Source organism: Vulpes lagopus, chromosome 3, assembly GCF_018345385.1.
Source record: "Vulpes lagopus strain Blue_001 chromosome 3, ASM1834538v1, whole genome shotgun sequence".
NCBI classification, from domain to species: Eukaryota; Metazoa; Chordata; class Mammalia; order Carnivora; family Canidae; genus Vulpes; species Vulpes lagopus.
Genome location: NC_054826.1, coordinates 68,444,604 through 68,470,901, shown reverse-complemented (window position 1 = coordinate 68,470,901; position 26,298 = coordinate 68,444,604). Strand labels below are relative to the sequence as shown.

At 38.0% G+C, this 26,298-nt stretch overlaps 1 protein-coding gene across 5 annotated transcripts in view; it reads left to right on the top strand.

Moving 5' to 3' along the window:
* The window catches only part of CCAR1 (cell division cycle and apoptosis regulator 1), a 62,944-nt gene extending 37,044 nt beyond the window's left edge, over positions 1 to 25,900 (top strand). For all 5 annotated transcript variants that reach the window (XM_041749326.1, XM_041749325.1, XM_041749327.1 and 2 more), the window contains 11 exons: positions 482 to 565; positions 2,688 to 2,873; positions 7,250 to 7,441; positions 10,872 to 11,111; positions 11,743 to 11,854; positions 18,072 to 18,154; positions 18,493 to 18,639; positions 21,220 to 21,340; positions 21,426 to 21,611; positions 22,319 to 22,524; positions 23,907 to 25,900. In XM_041749326.1, coding sequence (XP_041605260.1) covers positions 482 to 565; positions 2,688 to 2,873; positions 7,250 to 7,441; positions 10,872 to 11,111; positions 11,743 to 11,854; positions 18,072 to 18,154; positions 18,493 to 18,639; positions 21,220 to 21,340; positions 21,426 to 21,611; positions 22,319 to 22,524; positions 23,907 to 23,966 — 1,617 coding nt within the window. In that variant the 3' untranslated portion in view covers positions 23,967 to 25,900. The remainder of the gene's footprint in view (positions 1 to 481; positions 566 to 2,687; positions 2,874 to 7,249; positions 7,442 to 10,871; positions 11,112 to 11,742; positions 11,855 to 18,071; positions 18,155 to 18,492; positions 18,640 to 21,219; positions 21,341 to 21,425; positions 21,612 to 22,318; positions 22,525 to 23,906) is intronic.
* Positions 25,901 to 26,298: the final 398 nt, after the last annotated feature.

Sequence of the window (26,298 nt, the reverse complement as noted above, 5' to 3'; positions counted from 1 at the left end):
TTTCTAAAATTTTAAAAATTTTCTCTTTCACGGTCATCAGTTCTAGTCATGGATATTTGAAATTGGACAACCACAAGTCTGAGAGATTTGACATTTCAGGCTATGTGGCATCGTCTTTGGTACATTTGAAAGGTCTGACTAAATCAGTCTTAACTTTGGGTGGCTTGAAAATTGGGGCAAGATCACACACTGTGTGGTTAGTGGAGACCGGCAGTGTTTGTGCATCCCTGATATCCTTTGTGTTGTAATTTATCACCCTTTTGTGTTTCACAGATCTGGCTTTGATTGGCTGATGAGTGTCTTTGTGATCAGTTAAAAGTGGTAGAATGTATGTACGTGGACTTGCCTAAATAATAACTTTAGGAGAAGACAATCTGAAACATTTGTGACCTTGCACAGATCAGCAACAGACTTTTAAAAATAAATTACCTTTATATTAAGGTTTCAGAATAGTAATTATGTTCTTAACTTTGTATATCAGGATGAAGAAGAGAAGGATGATGGTGAAGCTAAAGAAATTTCCACTCCTACCCATTGGTCTAAACTTGATCCAAAGACAATGAAGGTAACTTTGAAATTGATGGTATTTAATTTGAAATCTCTGATAAGAATAGAGAATGAGATCAGTGTTTTATCACATAAAACCATTAAAAATAAAGTTCACAGGTTTTATATAAATATTCTATATTGTATTTGTGTGTGTGTAATGATTAAATAAAAGGTGACTTCATAAGTCACTGCAGCCAGGATCTGTCAAGTGTAATATACAAGTGCCTATAGTGTGAGCAACATCATTTTTTGATTTGGGAACTGACCAAGAAGGCAGAATTTCTGCATTTAAGTAATTTATATTCAAGGAAAAGGGAGGAAACAGGAAAAAGATTACCAAGATTATTTTAGTTTTTATTTTTATTTTTATTTTATTTTATTTTATTTTAATTTTTTATTTATTTATGATAGTCACAGAGAGAGAGAGGCAGAGACACAGGCGGAGGGAGAAGCAGGCTCCATGCACCGGGAGCCTGATGTGGGATTCGATCCCGGGTCTCCAGGATCGCGCCCTGGGCCAAAGGCAGGCGCCAAACCGCTGCGCCACCCAGGGATCCCTATTTTAGTTTTTAGAATAAAATTTAAAAAGTAGACCGATATGCATCTGAACTGGGAAGGAAATAATTTAAAAACCTCTTTTGAAATTCTTTGGTTAACCTGTACTAGTTTTTCTTTGTTCCCCAATGTCTTTGGACCTATTATTATTCTACACTTTTTCATCTCTGAGTTTATAATGTGAATGTAGACCCATATATTCTGCATATGTACATTCTACATATATCAGAAGATCAGAAGCTGGTTGCTCATGCTTTTGCAGCCTATTTTAACACATTCTGTTATCAGCAAAAAAGTTATCTGTTAACAGCAAAAAAGCATTTTCTTTTGTATGAAACTAGTTTAAACCACGTTGTTAAGTAGAGAATGTATATCATAAAAATGTTATTTTTGTAGTACCTCAAGTTGTCATCAACGTGAGGTTTCATATAGAGAACTGTGGATTCAGAACATACAGGTAATTAGATTAAACCTGCATCCCAGGACTTTTTATCAAACTGATGGCTTTACCAGTCAGTTTCTAATGTTAAAACTTGTATTTCTTTTTATTATAATGTATGCTTTTTTTTTTTTTTTTTTTTAATTCATGAGAGGCAGAGAGGGAGAGAGAGAGAGGCAAAGACACAGGCAAAGGGAGAAAGAAGCAGGCTCCACGCAGGGAGCCTGACATGGGACTCGATCCCAGGTCTCCAGGATCACGTCCTGGACTGAAGGCGGCACTAAACTGCTGAGCCATCCGGGCTGCCTGCATGCTTATTTTAAAAACTAGTATATATGTAAAAAATAGAAGATAAAAGTTACTCAGGCCTATAAACTCAAACACAACCACTATTATATTTTTGATATTTTTTTCCATTATTTTTTTTGGGTACAAGTTTTATGATTTGTTGGCTGGTTTCTGATTATGTATAAAACAGTTGCAGTCTCATCCTTTTCAATTAATGTTGGTGTTTCCCGTGTAATTATTTTTATTTTAAAGATTTTATTCATTAGCGAGAGAGAGCATCTGTGGGTTCACACGTGGGAGGTGGGGGATGGGGTAGGTGCCAGAAGCAGATTCCCTGCTGAACAGGGAGTCTGAAACAGGGCTTCACAAAGAACCCTGAGATCACAGCCTGAGCCAAAGGCAGATCCCCACTGACTAAGCCACCCAGGTGCCCCCCATTAATTAATTTTAATTGTTCTGTATTCCTCCCATCTAGTTGATGTGGTATTATTCTTTTATTGGATATTTAGAATTGTCATGTTTTTGAGGAAGGGACTGTTAACAAAGGAATACAAAAAGGTTTTTTGTGGGTTTTTTTTTCCCCCTCTGTGTTTGGAATATTTCTTTAGAGTAAATTCCCAGAAATTAGAAGTACTGTGTCAAAGAGCATTAACTTTTCTTTAAGCATCTTAAAACATGTTACAGATTATTTCCCAAAAATATTCTGACAGTTTGCATTTTCACAAACATGTTCTGAGCTATACAAGTATATTTTTCACCAACATTTTAAAGATCAGATAAAAGATAATTGCATAGTTTGTTCCCTATTTCAATATCTCATTTTCTTCTTCTCTGTTTTTACGCTCTTTATATTTAGGTAAATGATCTCCGGAAAGAATTAGAAAGTCGAGCTCTTAGTTCTAAAGGATTAAAATCCCAGTTAATAGCCCGATTGACAAAACAGCTTAAAGTAGAAGAGCAAAAAGAAGAACAAAAGGAATTAGAGAAATCAGAAAAAGAAGAGGAAGAAGAGGATGATAGGAAATCTGAAGATGATAAAGAGGTATATACTAAATATGATTTTAGTTTATAGAGAATTCTTGAAATATGTGTGTGTATACTTTTATTAAGATTTAAGGGCAGCCCCGGTGGCGCAGTGGTTTAGTGCCGCCTGCAGCCTGGGTTGTGATCCTGGAGACCCGGAATCAAGTCTCGCGTCGGGCTCCCTGCGTGGAGCCTGCTTCTCTGTCTGTGTCTTTGCCTGCCTCTCTCTCTCTCTCTCTCTCTCTATGTATGTATGTATGTATGTATGAATGAATGAATTAATAAATCTATCTATCTTTAAAAAAAATAATTGCTGGGGCCCCTTCCCCCTGCTCACTCACTCTCTAAAATCTTTTTTTAAGAAAAGCATGTAACTACATAACTGTAAGATTCAACCTTTCTTTCTTTTTTTTAATTTATTTTATTTTTTTTATGATAGTCACACAGAGAGAGAGAAGCAGAGACAGGCAGATGGAGAAGCAGGCTCCATGCACCGGGAGCCCGATGTGGGATTCGATCCTGGGTCTCCAGGATCACGCCCTGGGCCAAAGGCGGGCGCCAAACCGCTGCGCCACCCAGGGATCCCCCCCCCTTTTGTTTTTTAGATTTGACCTTTATAGTGAACAGTTTTGCAGGTTTGACAAATTCATATAGTTACGTAACCACCACCACAATTAAGATATAAAACAGGTCTACCACTTTAAAAATCCTCTGCATTCACCTGTAAGCATTTTCTTGTCTCCATGTGCACCTTCTGTCCCCAAGGCCAGCCTCTGGGAGCCACTGACCTGTTTGGTATAGTTTTGTCTATTCAGTGTATCATGTAAATGGAACCGTGTAACCTATTGAGTCACCTTAATAATACATTAGAGATTCACCCATTTTGTACATATCACTAATTTTTTCCTTTTTTTTAAAGATTTTATTTATTCATGAGAGATTCAGAAAGGCAGAAACGGGCTCCCTGTTGGGAGCCTGATTAGGGACTTGATCCCAGGACCCCAGGATCAGTACCTGAGCTAAAGGCGGACACTCAATCACTGAGCTGCCCAGGCACCCCTAATTTTTTCCTTTTTTAAGAAACTTTCATTTATTTTAGAGAGGGAACATGTGGGTGGGGCCAAAGGGAAAGGGAGAGAGTCCCAGGCTGACTCTATGCTGAGTGTAGAGTCTGTCTTAGGAACCTATTCCACAACTCCGAGACAAAATTCAAGAGTTCGATGCTCAACCAACTGAGCCAGCAAGGCGCCCCACTAATTTGTTTTCTTTTTATTGCTGAATAACATTCGGTAGTATCAACGTATCACAGTTTATTAGTTTTCCATTTGAGATACATTTGAGTTATTTCCAAGTCATGTATTTTTAATCTTCCTTTTTAAGAATGAATAATAAATTATACATGTTTGCAGTGCCTGATTGCTCAGTTAGAGCATGCAACTCTTGGTCTTGGGGTCATGGGTTCAAGGCCCACATTGGGCATAGAGTTGACTTTAAAAAATTACTCCTTATATCTTAGATACAGAAAATGAGAGAAAATTTGATTGACAGAGCCATCAAGTTCAGAGATTGAGTTCTAGTGAAGTGCTTGTCCCAGAATTTTGCTGCTTCTATAGCTATGTATTTGATTGCATTTCAGTCCTTAAGACTCTGAGACTATAGATTCAAGCCATCTTATGCCCTTAGAATAACTCTTGGATGTATAAGCTATAAGCCTGTCATTTGTTTTCTGAATTTTTAAAAAAATTTTTTTAAAGATTTTATTTATTTATTCATGCTAGACATTGGGGGGGGGGTGTGTGGCAGAGACACAGGCAGAGGGAGAAGCAGGCTCCATGCCGGGAGCCCGACGTGTGGGACTCCATCCCAGGACTCCAAGATCGCACCCTGGGCTGAAGGCAGGCATCAAACCGCTGAGCCACCCAGGGATCCCCTGTTTTCTGAATTTTAAATACAGGAATATAGGAAGCATGTTAGAACACCAGTAATTGGACAGACCAACATTATCTGTTTCCTAGTGCATTGTGGAGTACACATCATCATTTATGAAGTATTGTGAGAGAATAATCAGATAAGGTTTTTTTTTGTTTTCTTTTTTTTATTCATGAGCGAGAGGCAGAGAGACAGGCAGAGGGAGAAGCAGACTCCATGCAGGGAGCCTGACGTCGGACTCTATCCCAGGTCTCCAGGATTACGCCCTGGGCTGAAGGCAGTGCTAAACCGCTGAGCCACCAGGGCTGCCCCTGGTTTTTAATTTTTGATGATAGCACCCATTGGGGTTGAAAAATAGTCATAATTCTTACCATTTTGTTGTCCCAAATTTTTCTCATCTGTTCTCTGGTTACTTGGTGGTATAGTTTTACCTATTGGTAAATTCATACAGAAAGCAGTATCAATGTTTGATTCTTTTTTTTTTTTTTTTTTTTTTTAATATAGAACACTTCTTCAAAATGAACCTTCATGCAGGACCCTTGCTAATCTTTATATTGTTATCATGTTATTATATGTGTTCCTAAAGTAAGCAGTGTTGTCCTTTATCTGGTTTTCAAGATACTGAATTGCTTCCCTGTCATCTTCTTCTGATGGTTACCTGTTTGTTCTTAAACATCATTATGGGGTGCCTGGGTGGCTCAGCTGGTTGAGCATCCTCCTTTAGCTCAGGTCATCCCAGGACCTAGCCCCACATCGGGCTCCCTCCTCAGCAGAGAGCCTGCTTCTCCCTCTGCCCCTCCCCCTGCTTGTACTCTCTCTCAAATAAATAATTAAATCAAATCTTTAAAAAGTAAACATCGTTATGAATTTGTAGATTTATGTATTTTTAAGGATTTTTTATTAGAGCACAAATGGGGGAAAGGGGCAGGAGAGCGAGAAGCAGATTCCCCACATCAGGGAGCCCGATGTGGCACTCAATTCCAGGATCGAGCCAAAGGCAGACATTTAACCAACTGAGCCATCCAGGTGCCCTGAATTTATAGATTTAAACACATTTGATGGATTTCGATTCTTATCCTTATTAAAGCTCAAATTGTCTTTTTTTGTCCAGTGGGTAGGAAAATATAGAGACACAACACTAATGTGGGACTAATAGTATACCACCAAGATTATTGCTGAAATTTTTTAAAAATTATTTTTGCATTTCCTATTCTTATTTTCTCCCCATTGTTTTTATGTTGTCTATAAGTATATCATCCTAGCATGTAGGATGCATGATGCATGTAGCATCATTACATATTGTATTCTTTTAATTCTCATTCAGTCTTGGTTTTACAATTACTTATCTAATGCTCACCACTAGTCCTTTTGTCATTGTCTCTGAAGCTCATCTCTAGGAGGTTCCTCAGAGCTCATGGTAGCGATATGTAAGTTCTTGTATGTTGGTAACAATTTGACTATACTGTACTTAAAAGTCAGTTTTGCTGAATATAAAATCTTTGATTCCCATTTATATTTCTTTGACTATTTTAAATATGTTATTACCCATTTTTCTTTCTTTTTTTTTTTTTAAGACTTAATATATTTATTTGAGAGAACTTGAATGGGGATGGAGGGGTATAGGGAGAGGGGAATCAGGCATCCCATTGTGGAGGGAGCCTGATGTGGGGCTTGATCCCAGGACCCTGGAATCATGACCTGAGCCTAAGGCAGGCACTTAATGGCTAAACCACCCCGATAACAAGCCTGGAGTCCCGGGCTTGAGTCCCGCGTCCCCGCGTCAGGCTCCCAACATGGAGCCTGCCTCTCCCTCTGCCTGTGACTCTGCCTCTCTCTCTCTCCCTATGTCTATCATAAATAAATAAATAAAATAAAATAAATATTGCCTAGTTTTAGGTGCTGTTACAAAATTGACCACACTTTCCAGTGAATGTCTATTGACTGCTTTGTGGTTTTCCTGTTCTTAGATCCATCAACAACCCTATTTGTTTCCTTCTACTTTTCCCTCTACACAGATGCCAGTAACATATAGGTCTTTTGGTTCTTGTGGTTTTTTCATATTCAATTGTGTATTGGGATTTATGGGGATACCTTTTCACCTTGTTTTGTTGTAAATGTACATGGATTGGTGTCTAGATTATTCCCTTTTTATGTAGGGATTCAGGAAGATCTAGAAACTACGCTCTATCACTATTTTCCAGAATCTCTGATTTATATGTTAACACAGATTTTTTTTTTCTCTTTAGAAGGCAGTTTCTTGTACTGGGAATCCCAAAAGAGAAAAGCAGAAGCCATAAGAGCTGCTATCTTCATTAGTAAATTTGAACTTTCTTTCCAGCCCTTATGGTTGGCATAATCACTAAAAGGAGTCGTGGGAATTTTGCCCTTTTTCGTCACAAAGTGTACACTTGATATGTACATATTTTGCATGGCAGTTTAACATTACTTAAAATTTCAAATATGTAGGAAGAAGAAAGAAAACGTCAAGAGGAAATGGAACGCCAGCGGCGGGAAAGAAGATACATTTTGCCTGATGAACCAGCCATCATTGTACATCCAAACTGGGCTGCAAAAAGTGGAAAGTTTGACTGTAGCATTATGTCTTTGAGTGTACTTTTGGACTACAGATTAGAGGATAATAAAGAACATTCATTTGAGGTAATATTTTAAGTTCGGGATCTAAATATAAGGTACACACATTTTGATGGTTAATATAGCTCTTAAATCTCTTGGCTTTTTCATGGATTCTGTGTTTTTGTTTTTGTTTTTTTCCTGCAATTTATTTTATTTTATTTTTTTAAAGATTTTAATTATTTATTCATGAGAGAGACAGAGAGAGAGAGAGAAGAGAGAGGCAGAGACACAGGCAGAGGAAGAAGCAGGCTCCATGTAGGGAGCCTGATCTGGGACTTGATCCTGGGTCTCCAGGATCACATCCTGGGCTGATGGCGGTGCTAAACCGCTGAGCCACCCAGGCTGCCCCTGCAATTTATTTTTGAATAAAAAATAAATTTGCTTTTTTTTCCTGCAATTTATTTTTGAAGGTGGGGGGGTACACCAGCTGATTTTTCCTACAAGATTCATTTTTTGTGATTGCATTTCTGTAGTATCATTTAAATGTTACTCTGGCCTCTGTATTTCCTGTAAATTGATAGTTGGATCTAAAGATTTTAATCAGGTTCTGATTTAATTATTATTTAAAAGAAATAATTCATAAGTAGTGGTGTGGTTTTTTTTATCAGAATATCAGGAGACACATGATACATAATGTATAATTGCCTGTTTGGGGAACGAGGTAATGCTTTATTATTTACTCTAGAATTAAAATACCATTCAGTGGGATTTAAAATTATACTTGGTGATTGATTGAGGTGGAAGATAATTGATGTTTATTTTTCAACTTGAATCTCTTTCTTTGTTACCATTATCATAGAACAGATTTACAACATGTAGTTTATTTTTCAAAATAATTGAATATTTTTATCCCTAAAGAAGTGATTGGTTCATTCTTTAAAAAAAGATGTAAATTATTCCAAAATAATAATTTCATAAAGATTTTATTTATTCATGAGGGAAACAGAGAAGCAGAGACATAGAGGGAGAAGCAGGCTCTATGCAAGAAGCCCAGTGTGGGACTCAGTCCCAGGACTCTGGGATCACGCCCTGAGCCAAAGGCATCCCACAACTGCTGAACCACCCAGGCGTGCCACAAATTCAATTTTAATACATTACATTATCCTTTATGATAAGGAAAATAGTCTGATTAAAATTTATTAAATACTCTGAATACACTGCCAAAGATTATGTATTTTATTCTATTTTTTAAGATTTTATTTATTCATGAGAGACAGAGAAAGACATAGACATAAGCAGAGGGAGAAGCAGGCTCCCTGTAATGAGCTTGATGAGGACTCGATACCAGGACCCTGGGATCACGACTTGAACCAAAGGCAGATGTTCAACCACTGAGCTACCCAGGTGCCCCAAAGGTTACGTATTTTAGAGCTGTGGTCAACCATTTCAAGTTCTGGACCCTTTGAATCTGTTGGAAATAGCCTTAGAAATAAAATTTTAAGATTTTTTTTTTTATGTTTTCTTTTTGAATTTTTATTTATTTGAGAGCGAGAGTAGGAGTTGGCAGAGGGAGAGGGAAAATCTCAAGCAGACTTCCCACTGATAGAAGAGCCTGGGGAGCAAAGAGCCCAACACAGGGCTCAGTCTCATGATTCTCAGATCATGACCTGAGCTGAAATCAAGAGTCAGCTACTTTACCGAGCCACCCACCTGCCCTAAGATTTTTTTTTTAAGATTTTATTTGGGGCATCCCCGGTTGCCCAGTGGTTTAGCGCCGCCATGGTGTGATCCTGGAGACCCGAGATCAAGTCCCACGTCCAGCTCCCTGCATGGAGCCTGCTTCTCCCTGTGCCTCTCTCTCTTTCTCTCTCTCTGTCATAAATAAATAATTAAATAAGATCTTTAAAAAAAAATGTTTATTTGTTCATGAGACAGAGAGGCAGAGACATACACAGAGAGAGAAGCAGACTCCTCACAAGGAGCTTGATGTGGGACTCAATTCCCAGACCTGGGATCCTGTCCTGAGCCAAAGGCAGGTGCTCCACTGCTGAACTACCCAGGCATCCCTAAGATTTTATTTTTAAGTAACCTCTATACCTGATTTGGGGTTCAGATTCAACACCCTGAGATCGAGTTGCATGTTCTGAGCCAGCCAGGCACCCCGTACTTAGAAATATTTATATAGAAAATTCAGTGTATAATTTTAGGTTCATGAGTATGTCATTGTCTGTGGATGCTTGCATAGTAATAATGCATTCCTCCTTCTTAGAATTCTCAGTTTGTGTCCCCTGCCTGAAATGCTTTTCTAGGTATTAATATGTCCCATTTCTTTGCCACTTTCAGGTCACTTTCCTTTTTCTTTCTTTCTTTCTTTCTTTTTTTTTTTTTTTTTTGCAATCTTTTTCTTTAAAGATTTTATTTATTTATTCATGAGAGACACACAGAGAGAGAGACAGAGACACAGGCAGAGGGAGAAGCAGGCCCCATGGAGGGAGCCCGACGTAGGACTTGATCCCTGGTCTCCAGGATCACACCCTGGGCCGAAGGCAGCGCTAAACCACTGAACCACCCGGCCTACCCGTGGGTCACTTTTCCGATGTCACTTAATCAGAGAGATCTTCTTTGACTACACTGCACTTTATTGTTATTCTGAGTTTATCCCCCCACCTTTTTTTTTAACATTTTATTTATTCATGAGAGACAGGCGGGGGCAGGGGGGGGTGCAGAGACACAGGCAGAGGGAGAAGCAGGCTCCATGCACAGAGCCCGATGTGGGATTCAATCCTGGGACTCCAGGATCACGCCCTGGGCTGAAGGCAGGCACTAAACTGCTGAGCCACCAGGAATCACCCCCCTCCTTTTTTTTTCTTCTTAAGATTTTCTGGTGCTTTGGTTATCTTTTACTCTTCCCATTAGATCATTAGCACATTAGAGTCAGTATTTTTTTTTTTTTTTAAGATTTTACTTATTTGAGAGAGAGAACCTGAGTGGGGTTGGAGAGGAGCAGGCTCCTCACTGAGCAGGGAGCCTATTCCAGGACAGGATCCCAGGACCCTGATACAGTGATCTGAGCTGAATGCAGCTGCTTAACTGACTGAGCCATCCATGCGCCCCTAGAGTTGATTTTTATCTTCTTCACTGCTGTATTCCCAATGCCTAGAACAATGCATAGGAGGCATTTCAGAAAAACTCGTTGAGTAAATAAAAATATTTATCATGAAGATTAAATGCTGTGTAAAATAGAAATCCTTTTTTATACTGATTTCAAATTTTTTTGTGGTACAGTTTTGTTATTCTTTCTAAAATTTGGCCAAAAGTATGCTAAACATAAATTTATATCTTCAAGAGAGTTTTTTGAGTCTTTTGAAGATCTCAACATCATTGACATCAATTATTATCACTCTCTGGTTAGCGCATATTGTTAGATGTGGCGAGTCATTTGATAAATTATTATGCTGGATTTATTCAATTTTCTATTTAAGTTAGCTGAGTTACTGTTGGTATCTTTTTATAGGTTTCATTATTTGCAGAACTTTTCAACGAAATGCTTCAAAGAGATTTTGGTGTCAGAATATACAAATCATTATTATCTCTTCCTGAGAAAGAGGACAAAAAAGAAAAGGAAAAGAAAAGCAAAAAAGATGAGAGAAAAGATAAAAAAGAAGACAGAGATGATGAAACTGATGAGCCAAAACCCAAACGGAGAAAATCAGGCGATGATAAAGATAAAAAAGAAGATAGAGATGAAAGGAAGGTCTGTAATTATTTCCATTACGTCAGCAACCTTATTTAGAAGTTTTCCTTTAGTCTTTAGAGTAACAAATGATGATGGATTCCATTGGATAGCAAAATATAAAGGCCAAACTAAAAGATTTTTGTGTATTATTAGAAATTTAATTTTTCAAATTAGGGCTATATAAATATCTAGAACCATTTTCTGGTAATTTGTTCCTTTTATTTATTTATTTATTTTTATTTTTATTTATTTTTTTTGTTCCTTTTATTTTAAGGTGTACAGCATAGTGGTTTATTTACATATATTGTGAATGGTAGTTTACTTTTAAAATGTATTGGGTTTGGGGGTTTTTTTTTTTAAGATTTTATTCTTGAGAGAGGCAGAGATATAGGCAGAGGAGACGAAGCAGGCTTTCTGTGGGGAGCGCAACGCGGGGCTTGATCCCAGTAACCTGGAATCATGCTGTGAGCCCAAGGCAGACACTCAACTGCTGAGCCACCCAGGCATCCCCTAAAGTATATTGTTAAGAGAATTTTATAATATGATTCTATTTCAAGTAAATTTAATAAATTTATGTTTTTTTGTTTTGTTTTAATCGTTTAACGTTTGGTCAGATATTTTGCTTATTTTAAGGCATTTTAAATTACAGAAAGAAGATAAAAGAAAAGAGGATTCTAAAGATGATGATGAAACTGAAGAAGATAATAATCAAGATGAATATGATCCAATGGAAGCAGAAGAAGCTGAGGATGAAGAAGATGGTAAGATTCAAATTTACTTATTTCTCCTTAGGATGAAAAAATACATTTTTTGTTTGGTGACTTTGTATAATTGCAGTCTATAATTCTAGTGTTCTTTCTTTTTTAGAATAGAAATAGTAAAATACGGTTTAGTAAAAATCTGTTTATATTGTTTTATTAATAGATGAGAGGATTTTTTTAAGGTATAACATAGCATTTTATTTAGATCTTCACTAAACTGTTGGAATTGAGAACTAGACATATGTAATAAACCTCCAAAAATAGATCCTGAATGACACTTTGTGCTTAAGGCGAGCAGTCCTAGAATGAGCATGTAATAAACAAGGGGCCTCTCTTTACCACACCAGCCAGGTCAGCTTTCTCCATGGTCAGCTGTACCAGTTCTGCCCTCTCTTCTGTTAACACTACCCAGAACCCCATATGTCTAACCCAGAGTTTTTTTGTAGGACACTGTGGGCTACCTGGGAATATTGGAAACATGTTAAAGGAACCATGGTGTTGAGGAGGAAAAAAATTTTTTAAGCTCCCATCTGAGGTGATAGCTTATCTGTACTTACACCCTACTGCAGAATACAATAGATAAGCAATTAAAAAATGTGCAAACGTGAAGGGATTTTCTCCTTTCCACCCAAAGTACTGCTCTCTGAAGGAAGCTGTTTTCTCTATAGCTACAACAGCTGTTCAGAAAGCTCATTGGACCTGGTTTTGAAAATAAAACCGCTAAAACTCTAGGAGGAATTACTCTACGGTGTGGAGTACTCAATCCTTAAAAAAACAAACCTACAAACAAACTTCTATCAATATAAGTGCAACCTATAGACCTTTAAATACTGCCCTGTGATGTCTGTGTATGATAGAGGAGAGGATTGATTGATTGATTTTAAATAATCTCTACATACAACATCAGGGCATGGCCCTGGGATCCGGGAGCCTGCTTCTCCCTCCGCCTATGTCTCTGCCACCCCCCCCCCCATATAAATAAATAAATCTTTAAAAATACATAAAAACCTCCTACTAGCTGATTTCCTTGCTTTTACTCCCTTCTCTAAAGTCTCTTCTCAACACAATTACCAGAATAACATTTGGAAAATTTAAGTCATTTATTTGATTTCTTTCATTTGTTCTTAGATTCTTTCAGTGGCTCTCCATTCCACTCTGTGTAAAAAGTCAGTGTTTCCAGTGACCTCTAATACTTTATCACATCAAGTCTCTAATTTTATCTCTTACCACTCTTTCTACTTGGCTTTCGCACCTAAGGCTTTGTGACTTTCTTGAACCCATTATGTATGCCCCTATATTAGGGCCATTCCTTCTGCATGGAAACTCCAAGAGATCTACCTTCCTGATGGTTTCAAATTTGAAGTTTTGTTCAGCAGTCACTTTCTCAGTGAGACCTGCTCTGCCCCCACTCTTATTTAAAATTGCAGTCTTCGGGATCCCTGGGTGGCGCAGCGGTTTGGCGCCTGCCTTTGGCCCAGGGCGTGATCCTGGAGACCCGGGATCGAATCCCACGTTGGGCTCCCCGTGCATGGAGCCTGCTTCTCCCTCTGCCTGTGTCTCTGCCTCTCTCTCTCTCTGTATGACTATCATAAATAAAAAAAAAAAAAAAAAAATTTAAAATTGCAGTCTTCCCCACCAATACACATTCAGAATCCCTTCTTATTCTGCTCTACTCACAGAACTCAGAAGCTATTCTACTATACTACTTACTTACTTTATTTTCTGTTTTTTCCCACTTGAATACATATAAGCTCTTAATAAGGAAAAGAGTACTTTGGGGACCACCTAGCTGACTCAGTAGAGCATGTGACTCTTGATCTTGGAGTTATAAGTGTGAGCCCCACGCTAGGTATAGAGATTACTTAAAAAAAAAACAAACAAACATTTTTTTTGTATTTTTTTGAAGATTTTATTTACTCATGAGAGACAGAGACAGAGACACGGGCAGAGGGAGAAGCAGGCTCCACACAGGGAACCTAATGCCGAACTTGATCCTAGGACTCCAGGATCATGCCCCAAGCCAAAGGCAAACAAACAAAACACTCAACCGCTGAGCCACCCAAGCATCCCCAAAATTAATTTTTTTAAGAAAAAATTTTATTTTATTTTATTTTATTTTTTTTATTTTTTATTAAAAAAATTTTTTTTAAATTTATTTATGATAGTCACACAGAGAGAGAGAGGCAGAGACACAGGCAGAGGGAGAAGCAGTCTCCATGCACCGGGAGCCCGATGTGGGATTCGATCCCGGGTCTCCAGGATCGCGCCCTGGGCCAAAGGCAAGCGCCAAACCACTGCACCACCCAGGGATCCCAAGAAAAAATTTTAAATAAAATCTTGAGAAAGAGGGGTTTTTATCTCCTTTTTGCTGATATATATACAAGTTCCTGGAGCTGTCCAAATAGGCTTTAAATAGAAACTTGAACAAATATAAACAACAAAGCCAAATAGGGTGATCGATTATAGTTCTCATTTGGTTTCCCTGGTATTTCCAGTTGCTGCTTGCTTCAATATTTTCATAGTTTTCCTTTATTTCACCCACCATACTTTATATTTCATTACCCTCTCAAGTTACTTGAAGATCACGCTTTTTCAAATAAAGTAGAATGGTGATTTTTTAAAAAATGAAAACATAATGCCATTTCATGTCTAAAATCATGTTGTATCTTCTTAGTAATCAGGGGAGCATATTGCAATGAGTATTTTTTACCAATCAATTTGATAAAATGGTTGTTGTTGTTTTAAGATTTGTTTATTTGAGAGAGCAGGGGCAGGGCAGAATAAGAGAGAGTCTTAAGGGATGCCTGGGTGGCTTAGCAGTTTAACATCTGTCTTTGGCTCAGGGTGTGATCCCGGGGTACTGGATCGAGTCTTGCATCGCATCGGGCTCCCTATGGGGAGCCCGCCTCTCCCTCTACCTATGTCTGTGCCTCTCTCTCCATCTCTCTCATGAATAAATAAATAAAATCTTTAAAATAAGTAGAGTCTTAAGCAGGCTCCCATAAGCGTGGACACTGATGGGGCGCTTGAGATGATAATCTAAGCTGAAACCACAAGTCACATGCTCAACTGACTGCCACCCAGCTGCCTCTTAACAAAAAGTTTTTAATAAAAGATGCAGTTTAAGAATTGACAAGGTTAAATAGAAGAGTTATTTCTTATAGTCAGTTTAATTGGGGCACCTGGGTGGCTCAGTTGGTTAAGCATCTGTCTTTGGCTCAGGTCATGATTCCAGGACCTGTTGGGAAATCTGCTTCTCCCTCTCCCTTTCCCTCTGCTCATGCGCTCTCTCTCTCTTTCTCTCTCTCTTTCTCAAATAAAATCTTTAAAAGATGTTACACTTTTTCTGAACAGAAATTTGACAATGTTAATGTACTGTATCCTTTAAAATACCAACACAGGGCAGCCCAGGTGGCTCAGCGGTTTAGTGCCGCCTTCAGCCCAGGGCCTGATCCTGAAGACCCGGGATCGAGTCCCATGTCGGGCTCCCTGCATGGAGCCTGCTTCTCCTTCTGCCTGTGTCTCTGCCTCTCTTTCTCTGTGTGTGTGTCATGAATAAATAAATAAAATATTTTAAAAAATAAAATAAAATACCAACACAGATGTTCATTCCATATTATCTATACAAGCAAAAATCAGAATTGGTCTTAATATTAATTAATTAATTAATTAATTTGTTTATTTATTTATTTATTTTTAAGATCTGTCTATTTTAGAGAGCAGGTTGGGGGGTGGCAGAGAGGGGAACCTGATTTAGGGCTCTATCCTACAACCCCCACCAAGATCATGAGGGAGCCAAAATGAGAGTTGGATGCTTAACTGACTGAGCCACCCAGGTGCTCCTGTCTTAATGTTTAATAATAGAGAATTATTTAAATATATTTTGCTGTAGACATGCAATTAAATTCTGTGCAGCCCTTGAAGAAACTGTTGGGAGGATTAATGACATGGAAAAAGATTACAAAGTAGTTTTTTATAGATAGCATGTTCCTTTATTTTTTTAAAAAAATTTTATTTATCTTAGAGAGCATGAGTCAGGGTAGTAGCAGAGGAAGAAGAGACTCCTCAGTGAGCGGAGAACCTGATGTGGGACTCAATCCAGAACCCCGGGATCATGACCTGAGCCAAAGGCAGATGCTTAACCAACTGAGTCACCCAGGAGGCCCAGGAGCCTGTTCCTTTAAATGTGTTTCATGTGGATAGTTGTGTTGGGCGAAAAAAAAAAATCTATGTTCCAAGAGAGATAAAGTCTTGAAAATAACAGCTTTCAAGTTGAACTCACATAAGGTGGATCATGTCTATAAAACGTTAATAAAGGAAAGGAATTTAACCTTTGTTTAATATATGGTATACTCAATAAAAATAACTTGTAATTATAATTCTACTCAGAGGCTGTTGTTTTCTCTATTTTTGTAATGGAAGAAACAGGCTCTTAGCATTAATTAATGCTAAATTAATTTATCTACAATAATAAATCTATAGTGCAGCGGAACTATTCTATAGTATAGCATATATGAGAAAAATCCATTCCAAGGACACAATTTTTTTAACCGTTTAAGTGCCGATACATACTACAAAATTCACTGCTTTTATTTTATTTTATTTATTCGTGAGAGATACAGAAGTAGAGACATAGGCAGAGGGAGAAGCAGGGTCCCTGCAGAAAACTGGATGTGGAGCTTGATCCCAGGACCCCGAGATCACGCCCTGAGTTGAAGGCAGACACTCAACCACTGAGACACCCAGGCGTCCCAAAATTCACTACTTTTAAATGTGCAACTTACTCATTCTTAATAACTTTATAGATTTATTAAACCATCACCACAGTCCAGCTTTAGACCACTTGCCTATTTCCCTTTTACAAAAATGGCTTTATTGAGACACAGTTCCATACTATATAACTTACTCATTTAGAAGTGTACAATTCTGGGAACCTGGCTGGCTTAGTCAGAAGATCATGCAACTCTTGATCTTTGGGTTGTGGATTTGAGCCCCATGTTGGGTGTAGAGATCATTTAAAGTCTTAATGAATAAATGAAAAACATTAAAAAGAAAATGATTTATCCAGGTTCCCATCTTTAAACATGGAATAGATATGTTAATAAAGTAAAATTTTTTTCTCCTTCTAGTGTCTCTATGCATTTCTTCCTTTTCTTCTTTATAATTCATTTCTGGGGTGTCTGAGGGGCTCAGTCAGTTATGCAGCCAACTCTTAAACTTTTTTTTTTTTTTTAAGACTTTATTTATTCATGAGAGGCAGAGAGAGAGAGAGAGGCAGAGACACAGGCAGAGGGAGAAGCAGGCTCCATGCAGGGAGCCTGATGTGGGACTCGATCCTGGGTCTCCAGGATCACGCCCTGGGCCAAAGGCGAGCACCAATCTGCTGGGCCACCAGGGCTGCCCCTATGCAGCCAACTCGTAATTTCAGCTCAGGTCATGATTCTCAGATTTGTGAGATTAAGCCCCACATTGGGCTCCGTGCTTAGTTGGGAGTCTGCTTGAGATTCTCTGAATCCCTTTTCCTCTGCTTCTCCTCCCATCTTCTCGTTCTCCCTTTCCTCTCCCCCTCCTCTCTAAAAAAGAAAAACAAAACTATAATTCTTTTTTTTTTTTTTAAGATTTTATTTTATTTATTCATGAGAGACACAAAGCGAGAGAGAGAGGCAGAGACATAGGCAGAGGAAAAGCAGGCTCCATGCAGGGAGCCCAACGTGGGACTTGATCCCTGGTCTCCAGGATCACACCCAGGGCTGCAGGCGGTGCTAAACTGCCTTTTTTTTTTTTTTTTTAAATGATAGTCACACACAGAGAGAGAGGCAGAGACACAGGCAGAGGGAGAAGCAGGCTCCATGCACCGGGAGCCCGACGTGGGATTTAATCCCGGGTCTCCAGGATCGCGCCCTGGGCCAAAGGCAGGCGCCAAACCGCTGCACCACCCAGGAATCCCCCCACCCTTTTTTTTTACTATTTTATTTTTCAGTAATCTGTACACGTAATGTGGGGCTAAAATTTACAATCCTAAAATCAAGAGTCACATGCTCTACTGACTGGGCCAGCCAGCACCCCATTAAAGTCCAAACCATTTTTATTCATATGCTGTTTCTTTCCATTGTGTCTTTTGAAAATTGGTCAGTAATAGAAAACTATTTTTATGTCTACAGTAATAGAAAATATCTATATTAATGAGTATTTTGTTGCTGTTGTGTTGCTTTAATAGATCGAGATGAGGAAGAAATAAACAAACGAGATGACAAAAGAGATATCAACAGGTACTGCAAGGAGAGGCCCTCTAAAGATAAGGTATCTATTGAGTACTCTATTCTTTATAATATAATAATTTCCATTTTTCATACAATCCAGGCTTCTAGGCATAACATAGTTATGAAGTTTAAGTCCTTGTATATCTATATATTACCACTCAGTGCAAAATTCAGCCAATTATTTTTTGATATTTGTGCTTACATTAGATAAGCAATATGTCTTATTCCTTTCTCTGATATATATAAACCAGATCAGTTCATTTTAACTTGTAAGATAAGGCAAAGTTCATTCCATGTTTTTGTTGTATGAGCACAGTGTCAATTTCTCACATTTCAGGGGTAAAGATTATGTGCTATTATCTTCCACATTTTCTTTAGGAAAAAGAAAAGACTCAAATGATCACTATTAACAGGGATCTGTTAATGGCATTTGTTTATTTTGATCAAAGCCATTGTGGTTATCTTCTTGAAAAGGATTTGGAAGAAATACTTTATACTCTTGGACTACATCTTTCTCGGGCTCAGGTAATCTGTCTTATGAATGTTTAAAATGAAAATTAACTATCTTTTCAATCTTCTTGAAATATAAGAGTAATACGAGCTAATAGTGATATAGTCAAGAAATACTGAAATGTGTAAAATTTAAAAAAATAGAAGTCCCCTCCAAAGTTATATTTTCCTGGCCTCATGTAATCTTCTAGATCTTTTTGTAAGTAACTCATATGTGTGTATATGTGACATTTTGTATAAGGATGTATAATATATGTGTATAAATATATACATAAAATCATTTTATACATTACAGATAACTATTTCTTTTTTCTTTTTATTTATTTATTTATTTATTTATTTATTTATTTATTTATTTATTTATTTTATTCATGAGAGGCAGAGACACAGAGGGAGGGAGAAGCAGACTCCATGCAGGGACCCTGATGTGGTACTTGGTCCCAGAACTCCAGGATCACCCCTGGGTGGAAGGCAGGTGCTCAACTGCTGAGCCACCCAGGCATCCCTCTTTTTATTTATTTAAAGATTTTACTTCTAAGTAATCTCTACACCCGGTGTGGGGCTCGAACATAAATCCCCGGGTCCCATGCTGTACCAACTGAACTGGCTGGTGCCTTTGGAGTTTTTTTCATTTAACAATATATAATCAGTCTACCATGAAAATAGAAACCCACTTTGTTCTTTTTATGGCTGTAAAGCATTCTGTAATATAGATGTACCATAATTGCCTAGAATAGTCTCAGTTGCCAGGCAGTTTCTTTTTTTCTTTCTTTCTTTTTTTCAGTTTTTTTTTTTTTTTCCAGTTTTTTGGTTTTTGAAAATTTTATTTATTCATGAGAGACACAGAGAGAGGGGGCCTGGCTTCCTGCAGGGAGCCTGATGCGGGACTCTATTCCAGGACGTGAGGATCATGACCTGACTGGTCAACAACTGAGCTACCCAGGTGCCTCTAGGCAGTTTTCATTTTTTATAATTATAGATTATGCTGTAATAAATATCTTTGTACATACACCGTTTTTATAAAGATTTATTTATTTGAGAGAGCGAGTGTGCACACAAAAGGATGTGGAAAGGGTCAGAATGGAAGAATCTTTTAAGCAGACTCCATAACTGAATGTGGAGCCCCGTGTGGGGTTTGATCTCCAGACCCTGAGATTACAGCCTGAGCTGAAAGCAAAAATTGGAGGTTTAGGGACGCCGGGGTGGCTCAGCAATTGAGCCATCTGCCTTTGGCTCAGGGCGTGATCCTGGAGTTCTGGGATCGAGTTCCACATCGGCTCCCTGCATAGAGCCTGCTTCTCCCTTTGCCTATGTGTCTGCCTCTCTCTGTGTCTTTCATGAATGAATAAATAAAATCTTTTTTTTTCTTTCTTTTTTTTTTGAATAAATATAATCTTTTAAAAACAAAAAAGGATGTTTAACCAACTTGGCCATCCAGGGTCCCCCTTCCCACCTCTCTTTTCAAAGTAGGTTCCAAGCCCAGTGTGGGGCTTGAATTCACAACCCTGAGATTTAGAATCACATGCTCTTCCAACTAAGCCAAGCAGTACATATACCTTAATCTATGCATTAGTGTTTCTATCAGCGTTATGTGGTTTTTACTAACAAAAATTTTTTCAAGTGATAATTTGGATTTTAGGTTTTATTTATTTATTTTAAAGATTTTATTTATTCATGAGAGACACACATAGAGAGAGAGGCAGAGACACAGGCAGAGGGAGAAGCAGGCTCCATGCAGGGAGCTTGATGTGGGACTCAATCCTGGGGTCTCCAGGATCAGGCCCTGGACTGAAGGCGGCACTAAACTGCTGAGCCACCCAGGCTGCCCAGAGAAGACCGTTTTAAAAAAAAAATCACAAGGAGGGCACCTGGGTGGCTAGTCGGTTAAACCTCTGCCTTTGGCTCAGTTCATGACCCTCAGTGCCCTAGGATCCAGCCCTGAGTTGGGCTCCCTGCTCAGCAAGGAGTCTGCTTCTCCCTGCTCATGCTCTTTCTCTCCCTTAAATAAATGAAAAAAAAAAGAAAAGAAAAGAAAAGAAAATATGATAAATCTTTAAAAAAAAAAAAAAATGTGCCACCTGGGTGGCTCAGTTGGTTAAAGCCTTCAGCTCTTGATTTCAGCTCAGAGCATGATCTTAGTATTAGGAGATTAAACACAGGCTCCGTGCTTAATGGGGAGTTGATTGAGATTCTTACCTTCCTATACCTCTCCTCCCATTTGTGTGTGCACGCACACTTGCTCTCTTTCAAATAAAATAAAATATTGTATTTATTTATACATGAGAGACACAGAGAGTCAGAGAAATAGGCAGAGCATGAAGTAGGCTGTATGCAGGGAGCCCGATGCGGGACTCAATCCCAGGACCCTAGGACCCTGGGATCACAATCTGAGCCAAAGGTAGACATTTAACCACTGAGCCACCAGGCACCCCAAATAAAATCTTTTAAAACAAACAACCCACAAGTGTTCTTGAGTGGGAAAGTATACCTGAGAATATAGATGCCATTGTTCATCACATGTGAAAATTAGAACACAGTTAAGGAGAATCAAAAATGTATTCTCATTTTATACTTGTTTATTTGCTTGCATAACAGGTAAAGAAGCTTCTTAATAAAGTAGTACTCCGTGAATCTTGCTTTTACCGGAAATTAACAGACACCTCAAAAGATGAAGAAAACCATGAAGAATCTGAAGCATTGCAGGAAGATATGCTAGGTTTGAGTATATTATTCTTAGGTTGTGTTATTTTTATTATAATTATTTAAAAAGAATAATAAAATAGTGATCTTTTCTTTTATAGGGAACAGGCTGTTACTTCCAACACCAACAGTAAAACAAGAATCAAAGGATGTGGAAGAAAATGTTGGTCTTATCGTGTACAATGGTGCCATGGTAGATGTAGGAAGCCTCTTGCAAAAATTGGAAAAGAGTGAAAAAGTAAGAGCTGAAGTAGAACAAAAGCTGCAGTTGCTAGAAGAAAAAACGGGTAAGGAACAGCATTGGGTATTTTGGTACTTTGAAAAGCCTGTTGGAATATATAATTGTACACACTTATACATACCTGTATATACATACCTGTGTACACATATCCATACTTTGCATTTTAGTCTAGGCACATAATGCAACTTACTTTTGACCATTAAAAACTATAAAATTGCTTAGCTTTATAAGAATTAATCTTAGATTTTCATGTGAATTCTTAGATTCCTCACTTGTTCTTTTGCACTTTTTAAATCCTCCCTAGTTCTACTTAGTTGTCAGTTTCTGCTTTCTCTAATCCATATACTCATCTAAAAATGGAACCTGGGTTTAGAAGTAATACTTGGGTAAAACTTCATTTAAATGGAGTAAGTATTGCATCATGCTTTTTAACTGTGACATTTGTAGCTATTTTGGGGAATAACTTTTTTATTTTCCTTAAAATTTCTTTTTAAGATTTACTTATTTTAGAGAGCGCACACAAGTGGGGGGAGGGAGAGAAAGAAAGAATGATAGAGCAGACTTCTGCTGAGCACAGACCCCAATGCAGAGTTCAGTCCCAGGACCCTGAGATCATGACCTGAGCCAAAATAAAGAGCCAGCCACTTAACCTACTAAGCCACCCAGGCACTGCTTCCTTAAATATTTGGTAATCTAAAAGTTAAATTAGAGATTTTAAAGGGGTAAAATGGTGAATTTCATTTTTTTAAACAGATGAAGATGAAAAAACCATATTAAATTTGGAAAATTCCAACAAGAGCCTCTCAGGTGAACTCAGAGAAGTTAAAAAGGACTTCAGTCAGTTGCAAGAAAACTTAAAGATTTCAGAAAACATGAATTTGCAGTTTGAAAACCAACTCAATAAGACAATCAGAAACTTATCTACAGTAATGGATGAAATCCACACTGTTCTGAAGAAGGTTAGCAATTTTGTAGTTTCATTTTTCAGTTTATTTTAACTTTTAAATCTGTTTGGAAATTTTAATGTCTTTAATCTCTTAGTTGTTTTTCTCAGAGCAAATAGTAGTATTCTGTCCTTTGTCAGATTAATCAAAAGAAATTTCCAAAAGATTATATTTTTTGAGAATTTAGTTGGAATGTCAACATGGTTTATGTATTGTAGACTTAAAGCAAATTTTGTTTGCATTTTTTTAGAACTATAGAGTGAATTGAATTTGAGGGAAATAAAAGCATTTCCTTATTTTTTTTTAAGATTTTATTTATTTATTTATTTTTTAATTTTTATTTATTTATGATAGTCCCACACACACACACAGAGAGAGAGAGAGAGAGGCAGAGACATAGGCAGAGGGAGAAGCAGGCTCCATGCACCGGGAGCCCGATGTGGGATTTGATCCCGGGTCTCCAGGATCGCGCCCTGGGCCAAAGGCAGGCACTAAACCGCTGCGCCACCCAGGGATCCCAGATTTTTTTTATTTATTCATGAGAGAGAGAGGCAGAGACATAGGCAGAGGGAGAAGCAGGCTCCATGCACCGGGAGCCCAATACAGGACTCTATCCTGGGGCCCCCGGATCAAGCCCTGGGCCAAAGGCAGGCACTAAACCGCTGAGCCACCAGGGATGCCCGCATTTACTTCTTTTAAACCTATTTATTGTTGGGCAGAGTTAAGAAACTCTTTGGCACTATCAAAATCAATTTATTAGTTTTTTAAAAGATAGTATTTATTTATTTGAGAGAGAAGAAAAAGAGGATAAGCAGGAGAAGGAGAAGTAGGCTTACTGTGAACAGGTAGCCCAATGTGGGGCCCCATCCCAGGACCCTGAGATTAGGGCCTCAGATGAAAGCAGACACTTAACATATGGAGCCACCCAGGTGCCTCACTATTTTTTGTCACTAAAAAAAGAAATCTGGGGATCCCTGGGTGGCGCAGCGGTTTGGCGCCTGCCTTTGGCCCAGGGCGCAATCCTGGAGACCTGGGATCGAATCCCTCGTCAGGCTCCCGGTGCAGGGAGCCTGCTTCTCCCTCTGCCTGTGTCTCTGCCTCTCTCTCTCTCTCTCTCTCTCTCTCTCAATAAATAAATAAATAAATAAATAAATAAATAAATAAATAAATAAATCTGTAACTCCTTGGGACCTCTCATTTCTCAGGACTTAAATAGCTTTCTCAAATACTAGAAACTGTTCTGCATAGAATTGAGAGGTTCTTTTCTAGTTTCCCAGTGTCAGTTTTTTATAGATGGCAAAATGAGCTATCTGGAGAGTCTGTTGACTGTCTATTTTTAAACTTATATTTAAGAGAATCTAATACAATACACTTTTCCCTTGTCTGTTGTGTTGCAGGATAATGTCAAGAATGAAGATAAAGATCAGAAATCCAAGGAGAATGGTGCAAGTGTATGATAAAATACGTGTAGTGATGAGGGAATGGTGTTAAATAATGTAATATATAAAATCATGATACAAGAATGTTTGAAAGTGATGCATGTTTGATTTTAGTAGTATAAATATGTTAGTTCAAATGATGTATAAAGTTTTATGAATGTGAAGAGTCTGCTTTTGAAAATTGCTTGTAATTCCTGGCATTCAAATTATTAAACACTCCTTGAGTGAAATAATTTTGCATTGCAAAATGTTTTAGGATGAACTTTGTTATAGTTTTAACCCCAATAAAGTTCATCAGTTTAATTGATAGTAGTATTTAATTACCAAATGTCTTTTATTAAAATACTTAGAAAATTGCAGTTTTATTTATAGAATTATCATTATTAGGTTTTTATAAAGATTTTTTAGTCTTTTAAAATTTCAGTATAAATCATAAAATAGCATGCTGCTTAATTTTTTGCAAGTTTTTTGAATCAGACTTTTTTACTTGTCTTAAAAAAAATCCCCTCTAATTATCAGTCTCTAAACTATTCATTAAAAATTCAGGTCATCCAAAAGATAGTACACCAAAAACTAAGAAAGTAAGACAATTATCATTGTTATTATATATGTTAGACTTTGCAAAAAAACAAATAGTACTAATGTTAATGTTACTGCTTTCATTTAATTGTTCTACTTTCCCAAAATAGCACCTATATTATAATTTTGAGGGTTTTTAAAAATGCAGTATATGTCAAATGTACAGTTTAGCACCAGCCAGTAGATGTCAGTATGATGTCTTAAGTTAAGCCTTCTTTAATTAAAAATAATTTTTTTATTAGTGTGTGTACTTCCTTCAGAATTTTAGTGAATACTTGAGAGTTGATTAACTGTTGAGTAAAAAGGGTAGAAAACATGATATACTCTAAAAGCAAGTGGTTCTCAACAGGGGGTGAACTTGCCCCAGAGGACATTTAGCAATGTCTGGAGACACTTCTCACAACTGGGTGAGTGAATGCTATGGCATCTAGTTTTCAGAGGCCAAGGATGTTGCTAAACATTTTACGGTGCATAGGACAGCCCCACAACAAGAAAGAATTACCCAGGGGCACCTGGGTGGCTCAGTCAGTTAAGTTTCTGCCTTCAGTTCGGGTCATGATCCCATGGTCCTGGGATCAGACTCCCATTGAGCTTCCTGCTCATCAGGGAGTCTCCTCCCTCTGCCCCTTCCCACTTATACTCTCTCTCAATAAATAAAAGCTTACAATAAGAATTATCCACCCCAAAATGTCAGTAGTGTTTGATCTGAGAAACTCTGGTCTAAAGAACTATAGGAGGGTCACCTGGCTGGCTCAGTTGGTAGCATGTGACTCCTTGATCTTGAGGTTATTAGTTCAAGCTCCACGTTGGGTGTAGTGATTACTTAAAAATAAAATCCTAGGGCAGCCCCGATGGCTCAGCGGTTTAGCCTTCAGTCCAGGGTGTGATCCTGGAGACCCTCTCTGTGTGTGTCTTCCATGAATAAATAAATAAAATCTTTAAAAAAAAAAAAAATTAAGAATGGAACACTCAACTGACTGAGCCACCCAGGCACCCCAAGAATATATGAATTGATCTTGGGATTTGAGTTCAAGCCCCACATTGGATGCCAAGCCTCCCTAAACAAACAAAAATAATCTTTTCTTTTTAAGGATTAAATGACATTTTTTTTTTTTTTTAAGATTTCTTTATTTAAGAAATCATGTGCATGTCGGGGACAGAGGATGGGCGGAGGGAGAGGGAGACAAGGACATTCCCTGCCGAGTGGGGCTTGATCCCAGGACCCCGAGATCATGACCTGAGCTTGAAACCAAGAGTTGGGTGCTCAACCAACTGAGCCACCTAGGCACTCCTAAATGACATGTCTTTGAAATAACATTAGTGAAAAATGACTTGCATCTTTAGCAGATGATTAAAGTTTTTTTGCATTTAAATAACTGTTACTGGACTATTTCTCTGTCATAGAAATACATACTATACTAGGATTTATTTTATTTCATTTTGCTTTATTTGCTAGAATAATAGGTAGGTGTTCCAAATACATTAATATGAAAATATAAGTGCCATGTTACGCATGCCGTAAGCCAAATTGAATCCACATGGCTCTTACTAAGAAATAGATTAAAATACCTGAAATTTTTTTAAACCAATTTTTGTTCTAAATTCCTCTTTGGGGGCATCTGGGTAGTTCAGTTGGTAAAGTGTCTGCTTTTAGCTTCGGCTGCCTTCGGTGGCTGCCTGAAGATTCCTTCCCTCTGCCCCTTCTCCCCACCTACTCATACACAAGCCCATACACCTGCTCTTTCTTTCACTCTCAATTTTTTTTTAAGAT